This window comes from Trichechus manatus, unplaced genomic scaffold (genome assembly GCF_000243295.1).
Source record: "Trichechus manatus latirostris isolate Lorelei unplaced genomic scaffold, TriManLat1.0 scaffold00138, whole genome shotgun sequence".
Classification (NCBI taxonomy): domain Eukaryota; kingdom Metazoa; phylum Chordata; class Mammalia; order Sirenia; family Trichechidae; genus Trichechus; species Trichechus manatus.
The window spans coordinates 860,878-885,695 of record NW_004444074.1 but is presented as its reverse complement, the minus strand read 5'-3'; the positions used below and the strand labels follow the sequence as shown (position 1 = coordinate 885,695).

Here is a 24,818-nt window from a genome sequence, read left to right as displayed (position 1 = left end):
ATCTGCTGCTACCTTCCCCTCTCCTCCCCACCTCACAGTCTGCTTAAACCCCTGTCCCCATGAGCCTAGAGACAGAATCCTTGGTCCCTAGGCCTCAGAAAGAGGTGGAAGAGGGGACTATAGCCACAATAGTTAACACCCAGTCTGGGAACAGAAGCCAGATGCCACGGAGCTGAAAAGGCAAGGCTGAATGGAAGCCTGCCCCACCCCAAGGCATCCCAGGCCTGGGAGAAAGCCCCTCAGTGCCACACAATCATCCCTTGTTTCTGCAGTCTCTGGGCCATGCATGGGTAAGACATCTGGAATGTAGTGGCCTGAGGCCCTGGAGGGCTTCCCCACGTCACCTGATGCTGGACTCATGTTAGTGCTCCCAGAGAGAGAAGTCCCAGTAGAACCCTGGACTTTCCAGGGCAAATAAGGCCAGTGAAATCTTGCCCCAGGCAGCATGCCCAGGGTTTCTGCCATGGGGCAGCAAGGACCACATTGGACTACTCTGCATTGCCAGTTGGATGAACCAAAGAAGGAGGAGGACATGGTGGAGAAAGGACTCTGGGACATGTTCGACATGCTGGAGAGGCTCAAACAAGCTCTACCAGCCCTAGGTGTATGGAAGAACAAGGGAACAGAGTGTGGACCTGACCGCTATCACGTTCTATCACAGGAACTTAGCGTGAGAGGTCTTGCTACAGTAGTTAGAGAATGTGAGTAGGAGATTCTGGGCAAGCTCATGTGTGATGGAAGAACAGAAGACAGGCCAGGGAACTGTTTGCTGTGCCTCAGTTCCATCCTCAGTTCCTGTTTAACCCTGATCCATATGTGCTGTCATGAGCAGGACAAGCGTGAAGAAGCAAAACCCGTTGTCAAAAGACCAAAAAAAAAAAAAAAAAGGTAGTTTGTTCAACTGGAAAACAAATAGGTAGAAAGAAGCCTGTATTCCAAAGGTATTGGCATTAGCCAAGGATTTGACTGAGGGAAGTCACAGAAAAGCCAGCACAGTTTTAAACTAGGTTGGAAACTCTGGGCAGAGCAATCCCACTCTGAGGTTACTGTGTGGCCGTAAGTAAGTGTGGTGACCTCTGGGCCTTATTTCCCTATCTCCACCTGAAAGGTACTTTGGACAAAAGTACCAGCCTGGGTACAACAGTAAAGCCCTCCCTTCTCCGTGAGCAAAACTGAGTCATTGTGGGCAGAAGGTCCACAAAGCTACAAAGCACCAAATGCATCCTGGGGTGTAGCACATCCAACATGTCAGAGATATATTGATGATGATGATGATGATGCTCATTTTTGGGCACCTACTATGTGCCAGGCACTACTCTAAGTGATTTAGATGTATTATTGATTTAATCCTCAGAACTTTATGAAGAAAGTACTATTTCTCATTTTACAGGTAAGTAAAATAAGGCACAGAAAAATTAAATAATTTGCCCACAGTTACCAAGCTAGTAAGTAGCAGAGCCAGGAGTTGAATCCAGGCAGTCTGGCTCCAGAGTCCATGCCTCAACCAATACATCCCAATGTATTAACAATACATACAATAACCATACATAACTCTGGATTTGTGGGCCCTTCTTTCTATGCTGCCTTCCTCTCTCTTTCTCTCCACAAAATGAGCTGGAAGCAGTTCCTACAGCCAAAGCCAGCCTTTCTGTCCAACTCCATATTGACCAAGCATCTGTTTCTATGGTAACAATAAGAAAGCTACGGTTTGGGATTTTGAAGAGATGGGGGCAGGGGAGCCTTTACGGCATAGGTCCCTCTTTCAGAGGCACAGAAGAGAGCTCTCAAAACCAGTGGACTAGAGAGGATAATGGGGCTGGTGAAACCCAAGGCCCTAATAAAAGCAGAAAAACTCCACCTTGCCTTACTCCTGAGACCAAGTCCTCTGGTTTGAGGCCAGACTTCATCGGGACACAGAGGTGAGAGCTGGTTAGAAGGGCTGGAAGCTGGTAGCAGAAATGCTTCGGACCAGGTGTGGGAGAAAAGGACAACTCAGTCTAAATTTTTATTTGCAGCATGTGAGACACCCAGGCCATTTCCAAGCTGAGTATCCTGCCACAGAGCCCAGTTCTGCTCCCCAGGTGGCCCAGGAATGATGGGGGGAGGTGAGTAACAATAAAGAAGCCCTGAGAGAGGAATGCAGACAGGCATCCATGTGCCTGCACAGGGTGGTTCCCCTCCCACGAGGGAGGGCGAGGGCATTTTGGGTGAGGTGATCAAGCTGGCACTCCTAACCATCTCCAAGCCTAGACCTCATTCCTGCCTGCCCCTCAGCTCACCTAAACAAGAAACTCCTGTCGTTGTCCAGAAATGCTGTGGCCAGAATCGCAGGCTGCCAGTGGAATGGGGTGCTGCCAGACAAAGCCAAGTGCTAAGGGGAATCGGGAGGTTTGCTGGTCACTTGATTCCAGGAAGATAGACCACAGCAGTCCCCCCAGGCTTCTCAGGCGGCAGGCCCAGTTTCCCTCTTGCTTCTGTTGATCTTGATGTACGGCCAAGTGAGTGGGGACTCGGCCTCACGCTGTGCCTGTGTCCTTTAGGTAACCTAGACTGCCTGCTGAGGAGGGATGCAAGGCTGTGCCAGGTTCAGGCCGGGTCCCCCAGTGCCTGAAGTGCTAGGCACATGGGCTGCCACAGTCTGGACCGCTCTGGGGAGGGCAACGTAGAAGGTCTAGGAGGAAACCATTTACTGCTCTGAAGCCTGTGCTTCTGCAGCCGGCTCCACAGCCAAACCAGTCCACAAATGAGGGAAGCAGGGGTGGGGAGGGGAAGGATGCAGGGCCCCCAGCAGGAAGACCCAACACAGGAAATAGTATCAGACTCTTCCCCCTTGCTCTGTCCCTGGAAGGCTCCATTGGATTCTCCAGACATTTTCCCCTTGATGTGATGGGGCTGGGAATGAAACTGGGTGTCACAGAGTCATGATGGGCCGTGCTGCCTGACTGTGCTGTCACTGCTTGGCCCCCAGCCCATGCCACCCTGGGCCGAGATCTAACTTTTTGCAGATGTCTTCTGTTCTAGAGAAAGCGCAGGCTCCCTGATCATAGGGATGGCATCTTCTGTCTTTCTCCTCCACAGAACCCAGAGTGCGGCATGGGGCAGGTGCTCATCAGGGCTTCCTGATACCCTGCCCTGATGGTGCCTAGGCTCTGGACACATTCATACTTGGCCTTCCCCACAGTCCAGAGCCATCCCTCTTCACACCCCACACTCTGCCCTCTTCAGCCCCAGAGCCAGGGGCAGCCACACAGTCCTGCTGCCAAAGAAGAACCCAGGAAGTGTCCTGTGAGAAATCTCCCTCCCTGCATGTACTGTGCTTGCCACAGGGCATAGCAGTGACAGAAACTGGGAGGGGAGAGAGGAAGTGAGTCAGCTCCTTGCAGAAATGGAAGTGAGAGAAAGGAACCAGCAGAACTGACATCAGGGGGCAAAGGGCACAGAGGCCGGAAAGGTCACCAAGAGAGGGAACCAGTCCCTGGAGGCGTTGTGGGGCCCAGAAAGTAGAGGGCGGATCCAGGTGACAAATTCAGTAGCGGCACCTCCTGCCAAGGCCAAATGGCCCCCATAGGCCAGAGAACCTGGGTCTGGCAGGCACAGCCCCACCTGAAGATGGAATCCGAGGCGGTTCCCCTTCCTGACTCATGTACCAGCCAGAGGAAGTGAGGCCTTGTGGGATGTGGCCAGCCACCCTCTCCTCCTCAGAGAGGTGGAGTCTCTGGTCTCCAAGGCCTCCCACTGCCTCTCCTGAGCCCTACAGCCCAGGCTCCCCGTGACCTGGCCCAGTGGGGAAGCCAGATGTCTGTGTCTCCCAGAGAGGCTCAGAGCAGCGCAGTGGGCCTGTCCTAGCATCCGCCCTTGCCCTCTCCAGTAGCCCCTACCCATGCAGGAGCTTTCCCCAGGTTCCAACTGGAATCTTTTCTCTGACTGGGAAAAATCCTTGTTGTGAAAATTCCCAGCCTGCCGACATTCCAGCACGCAGGCAGCCCTGGGAAAGCAGCAGAAGGGAAGAGGAAGCCTTGAGCCCGGTGGGGCCACATTCCACCCCCTCGGAGACCTACAGTCAGTGAGACAGGCACATTCCTCCAAGGTCCCCAGGGCTGGACACTGTGTGGTCCCCATGTAACCCTGAATCTGCTTCTTACCCAAGCCTGGCACCTTCATGGAGGTTCCAGTGCAGGGGCAGGTGGCTGGCTGTCCCTAGGACCCTCCTCCCACAGCCTCTTCCCCAGGCTCCTGCTTCTGGGTTCCTACAAAGCATGACTCTACTCCTGTAAGAGATGGCAAATCCCCAGGGACACAGGAAACAGAGTCAGTGGGTGGAGGCAAACAGTCAGTGGTAACACACTACAGACAGGTCACCAAGGCCAGTCAGGGGTGGGTGTTCTAGGAACCAAAACTGAGCTAAACGAGGAAAACCAGAGAGAATAGGAAACCAGTTCCTAGTTATAGAACCATCTCCTTCCATTTGGCAGATATCCGCTGCTCTCATAAAGTGCTCCAGCATTGGAGAAATAATAAGAAAATTAATTAATTATAATCTTGATGAATGCTATGAAGAAGGATGGGGTGCTGCCAAGGCAGGGACCTGATGTGGTTGGGAAGGATTAGGGAAGGCTTCCCTGAGGAAGTGATACTCAAACTGAGGCCAGTGCGTATGAGTGTATGAGGGTGGGCAGGGAAAAGTATTGTAGACAAAAGGAACAGCAAGGACTCAATGGTAGAAGCCCATAGGAGCTCTGTATTGCACACCCACTACTGCTAAGCACTCCTGGGCTGTGTTCCCCAACGTCTTTCACACAATGCACACATCGGAAGCAACAGAGTACAGCACCCTTGCAATGTGGAAGAGGAGCCTGCTCTTGGTCAAAGAGGACGCCCTGGAGATCCTGCGGAGATCAGTACCAGCACAGCAGTAAGGGCCCAAAGGTGAGAGGGACAATGTCCCTGCCCTCCCGGATCTAGCAGAGAAGCATAAGGGGCAAAAGTCCGCACTCCCTCCAGCCCTATGGGACCACATCCAAACGCTGCTGAGACAGATGCCTCTCCTCTTCCTAAGGCTTCCAGAGGCCCCTCTTCTGGCTTCCCTCAACCACCTTTTCCAGGACATCTCCCAGCTCCCACAAGATTCAATCCTGCCTGCTGCCACTTGGGCTCGCTTCCTCTGGGCTAATCCTCAGGAGATACTGAGAGCAACAGTCACACTTCTACAGCACAGACCTTCCACATCATCCATAAATGAAGAGCCACAGTGGTCAGTCACTACTGGCTTCCTCTTCCCTTCTGGAAGGAAGACAAGGAGGTGAGGAGGCTTCTAATGACCAAGGACAATAAGAATCAGAAGGGCCCAGGCCTGGGCTGGGCAGTGAATTTATAAAGATATCCAGGTACTACCTTCCTCCACCCTGTACAGCACATGGTTAAGAGCAAGGAGCTGATGGCCTGAATTCAAATCCTGGCAAGCCACTTATTAGCTGTGAGACCTTAGGCAACTTACTTAACCTCTCTGCGATCTAGTTTCCTCATTTGTGAAACAGAGATCATAATAACACCTATTTCATTGGGTTGTTGTGAAAATTAAATGAGTTTATATTGTAAAAGGAAACCCTGGTAGTATAGGTAGTATAGTAGGTTTTTTTTTTTTTTTTTTTTTTTGAGTTTTATGTTGTAAAAGATCTAGAACAGTACCTAACATATGGTGAGCACTAGCTATGAGCCTATCCTTGCTATTATTCCTCATGCCCTTCCCTCAAGACGTTTCTTTCCAGCTGACTCTTAACCAGATCAACTAAACACCATTCAGGGAGCATGTATGTGCCAGGCATCGTACTGGGCACCATACAGAGCCCTGGGCAAATACCCTACATTCTTCCTTGACCCAGAGTCTTTGCAAAGCAGCCGGGTGGAGCCAAGCCAGGGCAGACCGCCATGCCCTGGTTCTGAGGAACACATGGCAGGAGATGAAGGGAGCCAGAGTAGTGACCCAGGTCTAAGGAAATAGTTTCCCAACCAAACTTGAGCCAACAACTGAAAAAATGAGCTTTGCCGACACGGCCCCCTGTATTTAACAGAACAGAAGCTGCTGCCAAACACCACGCAGGACTCTAGGGTTGACTGGGGCCCCCCAAACTGCACAGCAGGGGTGGCAGGGTATGAAAACCCCAACTCCATGTTGCAAGGCCTGTCTGGCATAGTGGGCACCCACAGTGCTGCCAGATGCCTGGGGCACATCCATACCCGCTGCCCAGAACTGACAATGGAGGCGCCAGGCAGCCTGCCCAGGCAGCAGGGGAGCCCCCACCCCAACTGGGTCACTGGTCCCCCCAGATGCTGCTCTCCACCCCAGGCTGCAGTGAGCAGAATTTAGCAGCTTAGTGCAGTGGGGTGGCGGGAGCCCTGCTGGCAGGCAGAGCGCGTGCTTGTGGTTTCTGGGAAACGCTGTAGAGATTTGCAGCATTTTTAAAATACTTGTGTTCCTACCCGCCTTACTCCTCACCCACCCCCAGTCAGGGTGTTTGCGTATCCGGTATTTTCCAGAACCATTTCAATGTAAATAAGAGAAATGAGAAGGGAGCAGAGGGCAGGGTGGCCAGGGTGTCAGGGCAGATGGGTAGGGTTCTAGCCAGGGCCGGAAGAGGCCAGGACAGGCGACCTCAAGTCCCTGCCCACCACCAGGGCTCCAAATTAAGTCTGTAAAAACAACCAATGACCATAGCATGCCCCTACACCCAGCTCAGTGTGGCCGGGGCACTGTGCCCACCACCTACAGCGGGGTGGCCAAGGTGCTCTGGGGCTGCCATTCGTGTAGCATCTCATAGGGATGAAGACAGAATGGTGTCTCTGAGGATAAAGAAGGGAGACCTAGCAAATAGGAATAGCCTAGTCTGCTGCTCTATCCTCCTGATCCCATGCACCACACTAATCCAGGATAGATACGCCACAAAACTCTGCCAAAGACCTTTCACCCACCAGTTCTCATGCCTTTGACACCTGCCCACTGGCCCCACTACTTTAACCCTCATTACCAAAAGGTCTTAGTTTTAGTTCCACTCTGAGCCTGCAAACCAGGAGTCTCTCGTGGTGAGACTCCCTGCTGCCAGAGGTGCCTAAAGCTTTGGCACAAAATGAAATTAAAATTGCCTGTTTGAACAACAGAAAAACAAAAACAAAAACACAACAACAAAAACCCTCCATAGATCATTTGGAATAAAATTAGGAACAGAAGCAGTCTAGAGCACTGAGCCCAGGCAGCACCCAGCAGCTCCACCACCGCCAGCAGCCCCCAGGAAAGCCCACTGCTCAGAGCCTGGCCTGGCAGACCTGGAAACGGTACAGTTTTGAGTCTCCCCTTAGAATACTGCAGGCCTTGTTCCTGGGAACAAGGTGCCCTGGAGACAAGGTTGGTGAGGCTCATACATACAGTTTCCACGCAGGCGTCTAGAGCTTCCACTACAGGGAAGGGGGCTCCCCGACCCCCACCTCCCACGCAGGCAACCCTGACTGGCCAGTCACCTGTGAGGCCACTGATGGCCAAGCCTGCACCCTCTGGAGCTGGGCTCTAAAAAGCTGGAAAGGGCTAGGGAGAGCCAGGGTCTCATCTCTCCCTTCAGCTAGTTGTCTGTAAGGACAGAGCAACAGGGAAAGGGTCTGGACAAAAGCATGGAGAATCAGAAATACTAGGAGTCTCTACTGGACGGAAAACTGTGAGAGTAGGAGGGCACTGGGATGGATTAACTACGGGGACAGAAATTACCTTCTCTGGGTGGCTTTAGAGGCTGGGCCGAGGGAAGGGTTACTAACCTTCCTAAGAATTTACTACCTGCTGAAGCTTTACATAACTGATCTCACCTAATACATCAACATGTTTGTCTTATATAAAGACCCACAAAGCACAGTACATAGAATAAAAAGCAACAGTCTCCCTTGAGCTTTCAATCCTATTTTCCTTCTCAGAGATAACATGTTAGTTAATTGGATATGTGCCCTTCTCAGTCCTTCTCAAACTCTGGAAGGTTAGAATAATGCCTTTTATAGAGGAGATCAAGGGTCACCTCTTTTAAGAGGCCTAATTGCCACCCCAGCCCCTGGAAGGACTGGCCACTTCCGCCTTCCTGCCCACTGGACCCATACACACTTCTGCATAGCTGTGGTGCTTGTTTGCATTTCTTTACTTACATCTATGCTTCCTCTCTCAATAGCAACTGGTTTAAGGAGTCCCTGGGTGGCACAAACGGTTAAGCGCTCAGCTAAAGCACCCAGTTACTAACTAAAAGGTTAGCAGTTTGAATCCACCCAGAGGAACCTTGAGAGAAAGGCCCAGCAATATACTTCCAAAAGATCACAGCCATTGAAAACCCTACAGAGCGCAGTTCTACTCTGAAACACAGGGGGTCACCATGAGTCAGAATTGACTCCACGGCAACTGGCTATACTTCTTCAAGGAAAGACTATATTTTATTTATTTAATTCCCCAATGCCCAGCACAGTGCCTGATCCATAAGTAGACTTCATGAAATATTTGTTGAATGAACGAGTAAACTGAGGCTCAGAAATGCTTGGTAACTTTGGTAAAACTCAAACCCATGTCTTTCTTGCTCCAAAGCCCATGCTCTTTCCAGTATAATATTCCCTCTCCCAGACTCTCCTGAAGGTGGTTTAGGATGGACATGACAACCTCTTAAGGAACCTCATGGCCCTAAAGCCTATGACTATGAGCCCCATGGTCCAACAGGAGAAGTAACTGTATCACAGTTCTCAGGCAAATGCCTGACAGCCTCAGAGGGTTCAAAAAACTAGATTTGACTGGGAGGAGAGGTAGGCCTTCCTTTAAAGCTCCACTTCTCTCCCTCTACCATCCTTGAAAGCTCAGGGAGGCAGTACTTTCTGGGTAGGATCCCCTACAGACCAGCTCCTCTGGGTCTTTGTGATGGGGGACAACCACGTTGGCCAGGGTTTGGCCAAATGGGCTTTTCTGAGTTCAGCAGAGCCATGCCCTTCTGGCAGCTGGGATGTGTCCTCAACATCCTATACTCCTAGACAATCTACTTGTCCCCCTGGATGGGCCCACTGAGAATACAAACAAGAGGGACCAACCCTCTTCTGTCCCAGGCCCCAGTCTCCAGCCTGGCTTCTATCCTTTCCCAGGTGGACTCTAACTTTCCCACCCAGACTCATGGATGGGAAGGAAGAAGGAGTTCTGATCCAACTGGGGTTTTAGGATCCTCAGCCTTAGCAACACTTCCTCTAAACTCATCAGATTCCAGGAGCACTTTGCCTTTGGCAAACTTAAGAGTAATTGCTCTAGATGTTTCAAAAAAACCTTTTCCTAAGGAACAGGGAAAAAAACTCAACACCTTCCCTCAAAACTGGTGGTCACACTTGACCCCTCCTCTTCCTCATCCCCTACACTATCAGTCACCAAGACTACAGAATCTACCTCGATCACTCAAGTCGGATACTCTTCTCTATCCCCACTGCTTCTACCCGTTCAGGCCGCCATCCGTCTGCTTGGATTACTACAATAGCCCCCTGACTATTCTCCCCACAGCTAGCCTTGCTACACTTCAAAGCGTTCTCCATAAGTAAAGAATTTTGAAATCTATTCCTATCTCCCTAATCAAACTGCTTCACTGCCCTTAGACTGAAGTTCACATTCCCTAGCATGGCTCACAAGGACATATGTAACCTGGTCCCTGCTTACCTCTCCTGCTGCTTTACAACACTCACCCCACTCCGGTCTTATTCCCTAAATGTGCCATTATCTCTCCAGCCTTCCTTTCCCCTTACTCCTACTAAAACGTCACCTGTTGCTGCCCCACCCCCCATGACTTATTGGCTCCCCTAGCACACTGTACTGGCCTTTACTGAGCTTCTCAAACTGCACTGTCATTGTCTGGCTTCTTGGCCATTTCCTCCAGTAGATTAGAGTTCCTTGGGGCTGAGATTGTATACCACTCACTGCTGGATCCCAGGGCCACACAGCAAGTGCTCAACAAATGTTTGTTTAATGGATAAGGTTGGTGGAAGGATAGATGATGGAAGGACAGGATGCTTCTCTCAGGCCTGCTGAGCATTTCTGTTAGGCCCCAAGTCTATCATACTTCCATGGCTTACCCCTACTCCTGATGGAACCTGATCTAGCAGCTACAGGGACACATGAAGAAGGTGCAAGCCAAGCATTCTGGACACACACGATGTTAGAGGGAAACCCGAGGGGCTGGCTCTCCCTGGAGCCTTTTGAACAGGCCATGGAGAGGAGCCAGGGGGCCTGGCCCCATCCATATGCAAGAAGAGAACAGATGGCCAGCCAGCTCCCTTAGAGCTCCCTAAGGACAGGCAACGTGTGGACACAGTTGATGGATGGCCTGACGGGCAGGGTGGCCGCCAGGAACTGTCCCTGTGGAGCTAGAGTCATCAGGGTACCCCACCCAGAAGCCTGGAGGAAGCAAGAAGACTCTTTTCTTGGCGTGGAACTAGGATTACAACTATTGCCAAGAAAAGAAGCAGAAGGAAGAGTGGGAGGAAGAAGAGGAGGAGATAGAGGAGGACCACAGAAGAAGCTGCAGCACTCCCATGCGAGGCTCCCAGAATCTGCCCCAGGAAGCTGGAAAATGCTGGGTTCACCCTGCTCCTCTCTGCTTCTGGCATGAGGACTCCCCCCAACCCTATGTTTCTTCTTGGCCTGTCAGATCATTCTAGGAGACTCATGGTGATCAGGTTTTCTACTATGTCCCTGCCAGATCCCCCAGGCTAATACCTGGGGAAGAAGTCCTCTGGGCACCAGCTAGGCTTGCCGCATGGGGGCTGGAGGGAGCCAGTGTTTCAAGGATATCAGCTGTAACTTGGAATCCACCAGGGCCTCCAAAGGTGAATCATCCACTTCCCCAGGGATGGGGTAGCAGCAGCTAGTTGGGAAAGGTGAATGGCTGGGAAAGGTGAGACGCCAGGATGATCCCTGTGCTATAAAGAAAAAACTAAACAGCATCTGGGATGCCAGGCCCAGGGCCCCACAGAGGCCTGTGCTGTGGTTCAGCAGGAGCTGGCAACAATCCCCTGGGAGAGTCTTTAAGAGAAAGAAAATTCCATCTGTTAAAAGCAGTGTTAGCCTGGGAGAAAGTAGAGGTAGCAACATGTTAAGGTCTTTGGTTCTGAGATAAGGACCTTCCTGTTTTCTTCCCCCTCTCAGTCATGGTTCCCTGAGTTCAGTCTAGCCTGGTAGGCTGACACACAGTAGGTGTTCAGTGTGTTTTTCTGGAATTAGTGAGGCCAGGTCCTTCCCTGGATTCCACAACAGGCTCCCTCCCACTCCTTGCCACTCTCTGACTAGCAAAGCTGCCTGAACCTAACCAACCCCAGCATAAAGGAAGGCCTGGAACCCAACTCCAGTGCCTCCTGCCAGGGTCTGACCTAGCAGCTCCCAGCCCCCAGGCCCGAGTGATAGGCTGTTAGGTTGACAGCCACCCTGAGCATCCACTTCCCCTCCCTGGGAGAGAGCTGGGGCTGGGACTCTGCCTGCTTCCGGAGCATTTCCTCCCATTTCTGACTTTACACATCTGGCAGGTCACTTAGTGCTGAAAAGTCTTGGTCAGGCTGTACGCTAGTCAGGCTATAGTCCTAGAACCCACAGCTTGGAGAGTTGGATGGCCAGAGGTCACCTTGTCCTTCATGTGCTGTCCCCAGGCAGGACATTCTAAACTGATATGTAGCCACCATATCAAAAGACCCCTGGGGTGAGAGACCTTGGATTCCCTGTGGAGATCTGCTCATATGTCTATTCTAAATCTCTTTTGCTCCTGCCTTTTTGTTGGAGTCCAAGGAATAGTCAGGATATACTATCTCTGTAGGTTTGATTCCTGTCTGTTTTCCAGGACCACACTCTTCCTTCTTCCAGAAGAGGTAACAAAGATTCTTAGAGCTCAAGTGATCTTTATAAAGCATATATCAAATCCGGTCACTCCCTGCTTCAAATCCTGCAATGGCTTCCCATTTCACTGAGATAAAATGAAAACTCCCACCATGATTTACACAGTCCTGTACGACCTGGCCCTCCTTATCTCTACAACCTCACCTGGTATTCAACTCTTCACTCACTCAGGGGCAACAGAGGCTTTGACCTGAGGTTATCTCCCCAGGAGCTATAACCATAGCAGCTGTCCCTCCCAGATGTTTCCATGGCAGCCCTTATTTGAAATAATTTGTCTTCTTTTCACCTAGAATTCTAAATAACACAGAAATCCTATATTTTAGTATCCAGACTGTCTCTCATATCTGGAGGTAGCATATGTTAGCCCACATGCCCAAATTTGGGGCTTCGGAAATATGGTCCCCAAGCCCCTAACCCATCCTTGTATCATCAAGCTCAACACTTCCACAGCAGTTATCAACCAGTATCAGACCCCTCTTGGGGCCCCAGAGATTAGGCAGAACCTGGTCTAGGGCAGCACCCTCAAGAAAAGCATTATGCTGGAATTCAACCAAGTCAATCCAACAGATGCGGAAAACAGAGAGAAGGCTGAGAATTCTACCACGATGAGTCCGTGGGGACTTGTCTTCAGCTCTTGGACAAGCTACAGAGGCCAAGGTGTGACTGCTTTAATGGGCATCTGGCATGGGGGTACCCTCTCCTGAGGTCGTCCCTCTCCACAGGCTAGGTAAGTGGTCCCTGGAGCCCAGGGAGTGGCACAGCTTCCCCACTCACACGCTCGCTAGGCTCTGACTGTGGCCATTGGGCACCCTAATCACCCATCTAAGTACAGCAGCAGGAGATGCCAGCATTCCGGGGCCCTGCTCATCCCCCATGGCCCAGGCAAACACTCACATCAGCTGGCTCCCTGCGGGGTCCCTCGCCGCTTCGCAGCCAGCTCTGGCTCAGCTCGCTGAGCTCTGGGATGGGTTGCACCTTGAGCTGCACACTGTCCCCAGACTGCCGGATCATTTCCACAATCTCATCCCTGGACTTACTCTCCACATTGTGCCCATTTATCTCCACCAGCCGGTCGCCCGGCACCAGCCCCAGGGCCAGGTCCTTGGTGCCTGCACCAGGCTCAGCAAAGTGAACCACCCGCCGATAGGCTTGGCCCTCGGGACCCCGATCCAGCATGGTAGTTCGCCGCAGGGAGAAGCCAAAGTCTCCAGTAGGCCGGCGTTGCAGCTCCAGCTCCCGGAGGGCAGGAGGTGGTGGGGATACCACGGGGGGCAGGCGTAGGTCCGCTGGGAACCTTTTAGTCACCAGTTCAGGGGCTCGGGACCGGGGCCCTGGCCGAGGGATGCCAGGGCCAGGATGCTGCATCAGCTGGCCCTCTAGAGTCCTCACCTCCACCTGCGGGGATGGGGCGGCTGAGTGCTCTGATGGGGTGGAGGTTTCCGAGGCACTCTCGTCCCGGCTACGCTGAGAGAAGGAGAAGCGCTTGACAATCATCTGGGAGTTCTGCTTGGCTAGGGAGCCGAACTTGGCTGCCCGCTGCAGCACAGAGCCGCGGAAGCTGCCTTCCTCGCCCTTGAGGTCATCGCTAGAGCTGGCTGTGCTCAGGTGGCCTGAGTCCAGGATGACGCTGCCCCGGTTGCTGTCGGAGTCAATGTCAGTCAGGTGCAGGTCGGAGCCGCTGGCCACCTTGATGGGGATGGGGTTGGAGATTTCCAGGCGTGTCTTAGATTCACGCTTGGAGGAGCGGTTCAGGTTGAAGAAGCCACGTCGTAGGCTCATCTCCTCCAGGCTCCGCAGCTCCGCTGCTGACATCCGCTCCTTCTTCTCCTTTTTCTCCTTCTTCTCCTTCCGCCCTCCATCTTTGTCCTTGTCTTTCTTCATTAGGTTAAACATGGTGGGGGTGCTGCTTTTAGGGGGGGCACCCTCAGAGGATTATGGGTGATTAGCACAGGGTCTTCGTACCCCACCTTGCTGCTGCAAATAAACACACAAAGAGGGAGAAAGGTTATTCAAGCAGAGCCTCTTCCTGTGTCTCTAGGCCAGACCTGGCCAAATACAAAACACCAAACCAAAAACCCAAAACTCATTGCTGTCCAGTCGATTCCAACTCACAGCAACCCTATAGGACAGAGATGAACTGCCCCATAGGGTTTCTAAGGCTGTAATCTTTAAGGAAGCAGGTTGCTACATCTTTCTCCTGCAGAGTGGCTGGTGGGTTCGAACCTCCAACCTTTTGGTTAGCAGCCGAGTGCTTAACCACTGTACCACCAGGCCTCCTATGCTAAATACAGCTACCCCATACTGAGTGCTAGCTATGTGCAAGGCACTCTGCTTTACACAATACTGCCCCAGTTAATGAATCCTTATAACATTTCTATAGGTAAGTATTTCTATTACCCGCACTGTACAAATAAGGAAACTTGAGACTTAGATACAGTTACAAAAGCCCAGACTCCTAGGCCTGTCCTTTCCTTTAAACCCTGATAGACCAAGGCTTAGGTATGGCTGGAGGTGGCATCTGGGAGACCTGACCTCCTGGCAAGGGGATACATTAAGCCAACCTGGGACCTGACTTAAGATTCAAACACAAAGGAGAAAGGAAAGGGACTCCCACCATCACCTCCTCACAGCCAACATCCACTGAGGCAACAGATACCAAATGCTGCTAGGCTCTTTCCTAAGCCCGTTATCTCTGAAGCATCATCCTTAGCCACCACCTAACAGAAGACCTCAAGGAACCAACATTCCTTTAATGACTATTACCCACCAGGCACTTTCCATACATTATCCTGTTTGAACTTCCCAGCCTGTAAGGTAGGTATCATTATCTCCACTGGACAAACAAGGAAAATGGGGCTCAGAAAATTAAGTATGTGTTAACTGTCACACAGCTAATAGGTGGCATTGCTGGGATTCAAGGGCAAATACTGTGTCCTTTCTGGGGCCTGGGAGTCCAAAGTGAAGGGAGGAGGGAAGGAAGGGGAAGTTCCAAACTGAACAGAGGACAGACAGCTGTGAGGTGGGGGTGGGGGGCTGGTGGATAAACAGGATCCTGAAAAACTCACATCCTTTTCCCTAGACTAACACCTAAATATAGCCTCGGGAAGAAAGCTGTGGCAGTCTGAGAGAGAACCCCAGCTCCAGGGCACCATGCCTAGGTGCCAACCTACTCCTACCCCTATACACATCCCATTGGGGACAGACTGAAAAAGCCTGGTGGGGGTGGAACTGAGACAGCCTTTCTTGTTCTAACCAGCCGGGAACAAGAAGTATAAGTAGGCCAAACCACCTAATTAGAAATTAAATTCTAGTTTTTTCTCTCTCCATAAAGGGCCCCCACTCTGAGTTCCAGACAAGCTTACCCCCTTCTTGCAATGACCTCTGCCAGACCCTGGACAGACTTTCCTCTCTGTGCATCCCACCCCTGTCACCAAGCAGGGCCCCCTAGCCATCCCATTCGACCATGAGTGACTCCCATCCCAACTACAATGCAAGGGAGGCAAGAAGGCCAGGAACTCCCGAGGACCCTGGTACACTGGCTAAGTGCTTCCCCCTTATCCAGCATCCTGACCTACATGCTTCCTGGGAGACCAACGCATCTTCTTTTAGAGCAGTGCTGTCTGCAAGAAATATAATTCCAGCCACGTATGTAATTTTAAAATTTCCAGTGGCCACATTAAGAAAGGTAAAAAGAAACAGGTGAAATTAACTTTAATAATATATTTATTTAACACATATATCCAAAATATTGTCATTTCAACATGTAATCAGTATAAAAAAAATTGAGATATTTTGCATTCTCATGTCCATATTGTCTTCAAAATTTGGTGTGTACTTACAGTATATCTCAATTCAGACTAACCACATTTCAAGTGATCAGTAGCCATGTGTGACTCCCTCCAGTGATTCCAACTCATGGCAACCCCATGTGTGTCAGAGTGGAACTGTGCTCCACAGGGTTTTCAATGGTTGATTTTTTGGAAGTAGATTGCCAAGACTTTCTTCCAGGGTGCCTCTGGGTTGACTCAAACTGCCAACCTTAAGCATTTATGCCACCCAGGGACTCCCATGTGTGAATAGTAGCTGTCACATTGGACTGTGCAATTCTAGAGAAATCTTTAGTTGTGAAGCATTAGATTTAGTTGTGGGAATTCTGGCCTATTCACTGGCTCCCTCTGGTCTTAGTATTAGTCCCTTTCCCTCTCTGACCTAAGTTTCTACCTGGCAAAACAAAGTTCCCTAAACGCTCCATGCTCAGTACCTGACAGTTGAGGGACAGGAGATCTAGGGCCCAAGAAGTGCCAAGGCAGGGCCAGCTGGATCTGGACTGATGTGGGCTGGGGGAGTACCTGCCAGCTCTCAGCTTCTCCTCAGGGCTGTATTTGGCATGAGGAGCCTCCCTCTCCTCCTGAACATGGATGGGGGTTTAGCACAGGCCAGCCATATACTAGTACGCAGGACTTAGTCATGCACCTATTATAGGGCAAGCAACTGCACCACATTCACACCAAACCAGGAGCCTTCCTCATCCTCCTCCCTTGGCAAGGTGTCCACAGCATCTTTAGCTGGTCACTGCCCACCTCACTCATCACCCACCACCACCCACAGTCTCAAAGGGCTGGTTTAGAAGATGGCTCCAGGGGCATCTGTGGCAGAAATGAAGAAAGAAATCTGCCTCGAGGACTTGGAGGGGACAAACGAGTATACTGGCCTTAGTCCAACCACACAGGACTCGACTAACTACAATGCTGCCCCACCAAGACACCTTTTTGGGTCTCCAGTTCTCACTCTGCAGTCCTTACCCAAGTCGGGCTCTTTACTGGAGCCTGGATATCTGAGCAGTATCAACGGAAAACAGCCCCAGAAATTCTAGAATTTTTGAGCTGGAAAAGCCCCTGAGAAGTAACTTCATTTAAATCCCTGCCTCAGCAGCAGCCTGCCTACCTGCCCCTCACTGGCACTAAGAGGCAGGAATAACAGTCACAACAGCAGCATAGGGAATGGTGCTTGCTGGGGAATTTTAGGAGATCTGGTATCTAGGCCTGGATCTGCCAACAAATCGCTGGGGAACCTTGAACCTGTCACTTTGCTCAAGGTTGGACTAGATGATCTAGGTCTCTTCTAGCTCTAAAATTCCAAATTTCTAAGTCTCTTGTGAATACAGCTTAGTTATTAACCTTCTGCCAAAGGCACCCCTCTCATTCCAACCCGGAGGCCTCAGAGACTGAATCCATGTCAGCCCTTCCCTCCTCCCCATCCTGTCCTGCCACTGTTACCTGCACAGCTCACAAGGTACCCCCTTCCCCACCATCAGCCCACAATTGCCACATCTGCCCATGGCCTTGGTTCTCTCCTGCACCACAGGTCTGGAGCCACCTCTGCCTGTAGGCTCCCTCTCCAGGACTGGCTCTGCAATGGAGCTGCAGCTGCCCCTATGTTCCTCAGCCCCCAATTCACCAGAGACCTGGGCTCTGTCACCTCCTTGCAGACCTTGCACTTCCCAGTGTCTCCAGTCCTCAGGTCCAAAGTCCCCAGCAGCTGGGACACGTACCCCCTCCCATTCTAGGCTGCAGTATCTACGTGCCTCTTCTTCTTCTCTTACCCTCTCATTCCAGAGAAGGCAGCCTTACAGTTTTTCTGATCTTTACCTTTTTCCCTCACACTACTCAGGATGCATTCACTAATTTTAGGTAGAGGAAATGTATGTGCATAACTTAGGGTATGCACCTAAATTATCTTGATCCTACTATCTCCTAAACCAAAGCAAAGAACAATCTGTCAACTTAGCTGCTTTGTCACTGTACAACAGTAAGCATCTTTAGGGCAGGGACCATTCAACTCAAATACGCATTGATTTGTCCATCAACAGGAGAATGGATAAACAAATTGTACATGTTCATACAACGGAATACTACTCAGCAATAAAAAGTATATGCACAACATTGATACCCACAACAACAGGGATGAATCTTAAAAACATTATGCCAAGTGAGAATGAAAGAAGCCTTTTATCATAAGAAAATATATTGTATGATTCCATTTATATGCAGTTCTAGTACAGGTAAAACTATGTTGGAAAAAAATCAGAACAGTGGTTACCACCGGGAAATGGGGGTTGGGAAATGACTGAGAAAGGGCATGAGGGAACTTTCTGGGGTGATGTTCATGTTCTGTATCTTGACAGGGGTTTGGGATGCACAGGTGTATGCATCTGTCAACACTCACTGAATAATGCAAGTAAGATCTGTGAATTTCATTGTATGTAAATATTAACTCAAAAAAAGAACTATAAACAAATATTGAATGCTAGTTAATGATATACAAGCTGAAGTATTTGGGAGAAAGTAAACTGATGTCTCCTCAGCAGTTTACTTTGAGATACATTAAAAGTTTAAGATGGATTGATGGATTGAGGGATTAATATATAATAAAGTAAAATGTTAATTGTAGAATCTAAGAGGTAGGGGTGGTCACTGTAAAACTCTGACTTTTCTGAATGTTTAAAAGTTTTGTGATAAAATGTTGGAAAAAAAAATATCAATCAAACACCTACTAAGTGTGAGGGATATAAAGATAAATAAAACTAGCAAAAGAGCTCAGGCTTCGAATATCTGGTAACAAACCCAGGAACAGATCCCAGTTAACAGCGGTGCAATCTTGGGCAAGTCACTTAACACATCTATGCTTCTATTTCCCCACCTGTAAAATGGAGGTAATAATAGCACCTACCTCATGAGTCATGGAAATTAAATGACATCATGTATACAAACCACTCATGTAACGACTAGCCCATAGTAGGACGTCAAGAATGGTACCTGATAGTAGCAGGGCACGATCTTTACCATTTAAATGGGATAGTAGAAAGGATAGTACACAAATGACTGTCAGCACAAGTATGACTAAAATAAGTCAAGACATAAAATCTTAATGCTGGAAAGGACTTTTGTAAATGGAAACTAAAGCCCAAAGAAGTGAAGGCCACCCAGTGAGCACTTTGCCGAGCTGTATCACACTGGCTGGATTGAGTTCAGAGGCCCCATATAACCACTGCCAAGGATACAAAAAAAGTTGCCATTGAGTCGATTCTGACTCATGGCGATCCTATGTATGTCAGAGTAGAACTATGCTCCATACAATTTTCAATGGCTAATTTTTTGAAAGTAGGTCACCAGGCCTTTCTTCTGAGGTACCTCTGGGTGGGCTCAAACCTCCAACCTTTCAGTTAGCAGCCAAGTGCATTAACCATTTGCACTACTCAGGGACTCCACTAACAAGGATACCAAAAACAAACCAAACCCATTGCCGTCGAGTAGAACTGCCCCATAGGGTTTCCAAGGAGTGGCTGGTGGATTCGAGCTGCCCACCTTTTGGTTAGCAGCCGAGCTCTTAACCATTGCGCCACCAGGTTCCCTAACAAGGATACCTGCTGCTGCTGAGTTGATTCTGACTCATAGGGACCCTATAGGACAGAGAAGAACTGCCCTATAGAGTTTCCAAGGAGCACCTGGTGGATTCGAACTGCCGACCCTTGGGTTAGCAGCCATAGCTCTTAACCACTACACTACCAGGGTTTCCCTAACAAGGATAGGGAAAGGCAAACCAAAGATGCAGAAATACAAACGGCCAACAAACATGGACAGGTATTCAGCCTCAGTAATATTACCAGAGGTATACTGTTTTTCACTTACCAGTTTAGTAAAAACTATCCAGACTGATAACATCCAATGTTAGGGGATGGGAAGCAGGGAGTCTTACATGCACTGGTGGGAGTATAAATTGGTATAATCCTTTAAGGAGGGTAAGTCGGTGATATCTATGAAACTGTTTCTTTGACTTGGCAATTCCACTTACAAACACCTATCCTATAAATATATTCACACAATGAGCAGGGTTAATCTTTGCAGCATTGTTTGTAATGCATAAATCTGTAAATCGCTATAGGAATAGCTAAGTTATGGAACAACAGGGCAGATTTTTTAAAATAAGGTAGATTTGCGTATACTGATCTGGAAAGATTTTATGCTATGTTGTTAAGTGAAAAAAGCAAGCTGCAGGATAGTATATAATTTTTGCTAAAAGCAAAATAAACTCTGCATGTATATATAAACCCCATTGCCATGGAGTCAATTCCAACTCATAGCGACCCTGGTAGGACAGAGTAGAACTGTCCTATAGGGTTTCCAAGGAACAGCTGGTGGATTCAAACTGCCGACCTTTTGGTTAGCAGCCAAGCTCTTAACCGCTATGCCACCAGGGCTCCAGTGTATATATATGCGTGTGTGTATGCACATTATGTACAATATTTGCATATGCATAGAAAAATGTATGCTCTGGGGAAGGGACTGAGATTTTAGAGGAGTCAAAGCAGACTCGTGTTTTAATTTTTTACAATGAGAATATTCATCTGGTAGATGCATGCATGTGTGTGCGTGTGTGTGTCTGTTTAAGCCTAGCGGCTTGGAGAGTGAGAGTATGCGTAATTTTCTTCTGCTTTTCTGCATGCACTTTATTGCCTACGAAAAAATATTTTATATTTATATAATGATATATTTCTATATAAAATATAGAAATATGTAATATAAATATATATTTATATCTATATATAACAAACTTTAAAAAATTAATCTGGAAAGATAGATTACAAAAATTTATCAGTGGTTATCTCTGGGGAGTGGAGGAGAGGAGAGAGAACAGTTTAACTTTCTACTTTGTTAAACTTATTTTCTACTGGTTAAACTTATTTTCAGTACATGTTACTTTTGTGATTTTAAAGAAAAGATAGAAAAAAAGAAAGAAAGGCTTGACAAAGTAGTGTGTAATCCATTTAGCATTAATGCTGTAAATGGGGTTTGCAGTAGTAAGTTCAAGGCTTGCCATCTCATGCTTTGGGAAAAGTTTCAGTGACTTAGTGGACTTGGTTAAAACAGATTTCACTGGTGTAGTGTGGCTTTAAGTGGGGACGGATTTAAATGGGTCACTCTGCAGCTGGCATAGTAGAAACCCCAGGAAATGGAAACTATAACGTTAGAATCCCAAGACAAGAGCGCCCAGACTTGGCTGCTGGGGATGGATACTTAAGTCAGCTCCCCCATCCCCACCCCCCGGCCACACTCATAAATACATACAAAGGAAATACTTTCCCAAGAGAGCTGGCCTTCCTCCCTTGGCCTCTGACCCCCCAGAGCGGCCGTGTCCTCCAGCCCTGAGGCCTTTATCTCAGCAAAGCCTTGCACAGAGCGGACAGCACAAGCGGCCCAGTGGGGCTCGAACGTCACCTGGCCCGCCCTGGCGGCCCCATGGGAAGCGGCTCAGGGTGAGGGGCCTGTCGCCGCCTCTGCTGCCGCCGAGCCTTTTCCAGGCCGGTTCTGCTAAGCTCCGCAGCGCCTAGTGACTCACTGCCAGGTCACACGGAGCCAGGTGTGCTCGCTCTGACTGAACGCTTCTCACATGACATCAGCCGGCCGGCCGGCCAAGGAGCGTGCCGGCTCCCCGGCTTCCTTCCCTGCCCGCCGCAGCGCTGGTACCGAGCGGCTCTCGGCATTTCCAGGCAGCCTGGCCGCGCGCAGTCGCAGCCTCGCGGCGCCTCCCGCTGCGAGGCAGTCTCCCCTGGAACGCAGCAATCCTGTGGACCCCGGAAGAAATGAGAGCGAGAGTGGTGTCAGCCGCCAGGCCAGGCCCCCTACTGCTCTTCCAGGTGCGCTGCCGTGGCCCTGTCGCAGCGACCCGGCGCTATGCTCAGCTAACACTACCCCACCACCACCACTACCTTCTGTGTGACCTTGAGCAAGTCCCAGCCCCTCTCTGGGCCTCAGCTATTTCAACTGTAAAACCTCTAAGGGCCTGGGAGCTCAGACTTGGCCCCACGCCCTTGATTTTGTTGGAGAGGTATTCTCCTCAACCACAAACCGAAAGTTCTAATCCCACCCTGCCTCCCAATTGCTGTGTGACCTTGAGCCCATCATCCAACATCTCTGAATATCAAAGAATAATAAAAATAATCCTTTTTAGGAGGCAATCAAGTACCTGGCAGAGAGAAAAGACCTGACAATTTAAACCACAGCCTGATTCAAAGCTGTTTGAAATGTCAAGGGAATGTGGATAATTTACAAGCCACATGATTCCTACCTCAAGACAAAGGGCAGAGGAGTGAAGTGGGGAGAAGAGGATTTCCAGTCCTGCTCCCCACCTTTCCCATTCCAGCACTTACCAGCACACCACCCTACCGTCTAATTCAGGCTACCTCAGAGAATGGTGATGGGGGGCAAGGGTGGTGGGGAGATGCAAAAGCACCTGTCAGCCTGGCCCAAAACAGAACTTAAAAGCTCCATCAAGGCCCCATTCCAAGCCCTGGGGGAACCTGTCAATCACAGCATACAGCAGGCTATGTACTCCCACCCCCATAAACGTTTAAACTGCGTCTGGCCAGAGCCCCTCAGCTTTACCCAGCTTTATCCTCTCCACCTGGGACAAGGCCTGGGGCCTAGGGCAGCCCTCAAGACCCAGCTCACACTGATGCTCCAGTTTCCATCTGTGATGTCCACTTCAGGTGAGGGGGGTCCGGCTGCGGATAGACCTCAGATTTGAAGGAGGAGGAACAGCCCTGCTGCCCTGGAGATCTGTGACACACCAAGTCCAGGATCAAGGCTTCCTGAGTTCGAGCAACTCCCTGCTCCACCCCTAGCAGGGTGGATTCTCCCTTTCACACAAACCCCAGTTCTGCCCCACCCAGTCTACTTTTAGGTACCTGCCTCTGGAGGCCCTGGAATTTTCAGGCCCAACTTCTAAGACATATGTGCCCCTCAATAAGCAGCCTCAAGCAGGGCTGGTGAAGCGGGCTTCAGGAAACAGGCTGGCTGCCCATACTGCTCAAGAGTGAGGCTGTGGACCAGGCAGGGGTCAGAAAGGGTACAATCCACGAGAGGGCTTCTGAGGAGAGCCTGGGGACCAGGAGGAAGCCGGCAGGCACATGCCGGGGCACCTGAGCCAGGCTGGGAGAGAGTAAACAAACCAGAAACTCAGAGCTGCCAGGCACCAGGTCAACTGTTTAAAGTTCAAAGCTCCCAAGGGAAATCACCACCAGCATGTGGCCTTTCCCACTCCCACCCCACCCCCTCCGCCCTATGACCCTTCTCATTCTCCTAACCCCCCCAACACAACAGCTCCCCCTGCAAGCCACTGTCTTCCTGGAATTGAGGCCCCAACCCCAATTCTCCAATCCCAAATGGACAAGCACACCTCCACCGGAGGCTATATATAGCCAGTCATGTCCAGCAACCAGGAGGATATTTCCTGGAAAACCCTCATCACAAAAGGACAGAGGGGAAGCTGAGGAGGTGGCAGGCCATTGACAAGGAGCCAGTGAGGTCTGTCAGGAAGCCAGAGACCTCAGGAGAGCAACTTTCAGTATCTCCAAATAGAATGTAGCCCCTGAACCAAAAAAGGTGGGGAACATTAGGTAAGGCCAGGCACACTGCCATGACAACAGGACATCAAACTGCCCAAGAAAGGGGTTCCAGGCCTGGTAAGCCCATGGAAAGGCAGTGGAAGCTCTAGATTCAACGGCCTTGCTCTTAATCGCCCTGGATGACCGTCCCTCACTCTCAGCAGGGCTCCAATGCATACACCCTTCCCACAGTTCACTCTCCACTGGGGTATTTACAAGTTCTGCTGAGCCAGAAATACGACAGGGACTCCGAGAGGCAAAACCAACCCAAGCAAACCAGCCCAAGTCATTGGCAAGGTGAAGGGGGACCAATTCCATAATTTTCCAAGACCGCCTGAGGGCAGGAAGGCCGTAGCCAGGAGAGCCCCTCCCAGGAAGCATCCTTCAGCTCTCCCCACAAAAACACATACTATAAGGCCACTGCCAAACACATGCCCTGTTGGCCAAGTGACCAGGCAAAATGAGCACCAGCTTAAAAAAACAAACTGGCTGCCTTCTCCTTGGTCCTCCCGCTCATTCTGGTGACAGCCTTTCCAGCTAATCACCAGGGCACATGTGCCTTGCAACAGGGCAACACTCCCACCCCCCACAACAAAGCCCCAATGTGTGGTGTGTCCCTGCAGGCCTCATCTTGGCCAGGAACGTGACCCACTCCTCATCAGGCTTGGTACCAAACAGCGCCCCCACGAGGTGGGGGAGAGGCTAACCTCATCAACTCCCTCTTCTCATTGGCAAAACAACTGGCATGACAGGTTAGCAGGGCGGGGCGACAGGAGAGGCCTGGGGCAGGCTGTCCGACCTTCCCACACACACCCCACCCCTTTGCAGGGAAAGGTGAGATGAGCAGCCAGTCTTAGGGGACAGCCTGCACTTCCCAATCCCCAGAAGTCTGCCATTCACTCCTCCCCCCGCCACCCATCTTCTGCACCAAGGGGAGGGGCCCCGGGAAGCGGGTCTCCATTGTTTTACCAGCTGTCTAGCAGCTGCTCCTTTGAGAAGAGCCCGCTGTCGGCCTGGCAGTGAAAGGGTGAAGGCCGCTGGGAGGGATAAAGGACTCGGTGGAGGTGCTCGCCTTCCCCGCTGCCTTCCTCAGCGCCTCGGTCGGTCGGTCAGTCTGTCAAGGGGGCCTGGGCCTGGCACCGAACAACCCCCTACCCCCAGGCTGCAGCCCCCAGATCCGCAGCTCTGGGCACCTGGGCTCCTCCTCCAACTCCCAAATCCCCCCAAACTGAAGGCCACTCTGTCCTGCCTCCTCGCGTCCCCTGAGCTCTCCGAGCTGGCAAAAGGGGCCAGTGCTCCCGCTCCCCGCCTCTCCCGGCCGGCCCCCACCTTCGGGGGCCGAGCTCCGCGGCGCCGCCAGGGACAGGAGCCCGGAGTCCGGGCCGCTGCTTTCAGGGGAGAGGAAAGGAGGAGGAGCCGGCCGGGCCCCGCCGTCCGCGTGCCGCCCGCCCGGCC

General features: G+C 50.7%; 1 protein-coding gene across 3 annotated transcripts in view; it reads right to left on the bottom strand.

The window, feature by feature from the left end:
- Positions 1-24,818, bottom strand: part of MYO18A (myosin XVIIIA) — a 103,569-nt gene that overhangs the window by 78,550 nt on the left and 201 nt on the right. For 2 of the 3 annotated variants that reach the window (XM_004385352.2, XM_023739623.1), the window contains exon 2: positions 12,815-13,894. In XM_004385352.2, the coding sequence (XP_004385409.1) occupies positions 12,815-13,813 (999 nt within the window). In that variant the 5' untranslated portion in view covers positions 13,814-13,894. The remainder of the gene's footprint in view (positions 1-12,814; positions 13,895-24,818) is intronic. The other variant, XM_023739622.1, reaches the window with a different exon arrangement.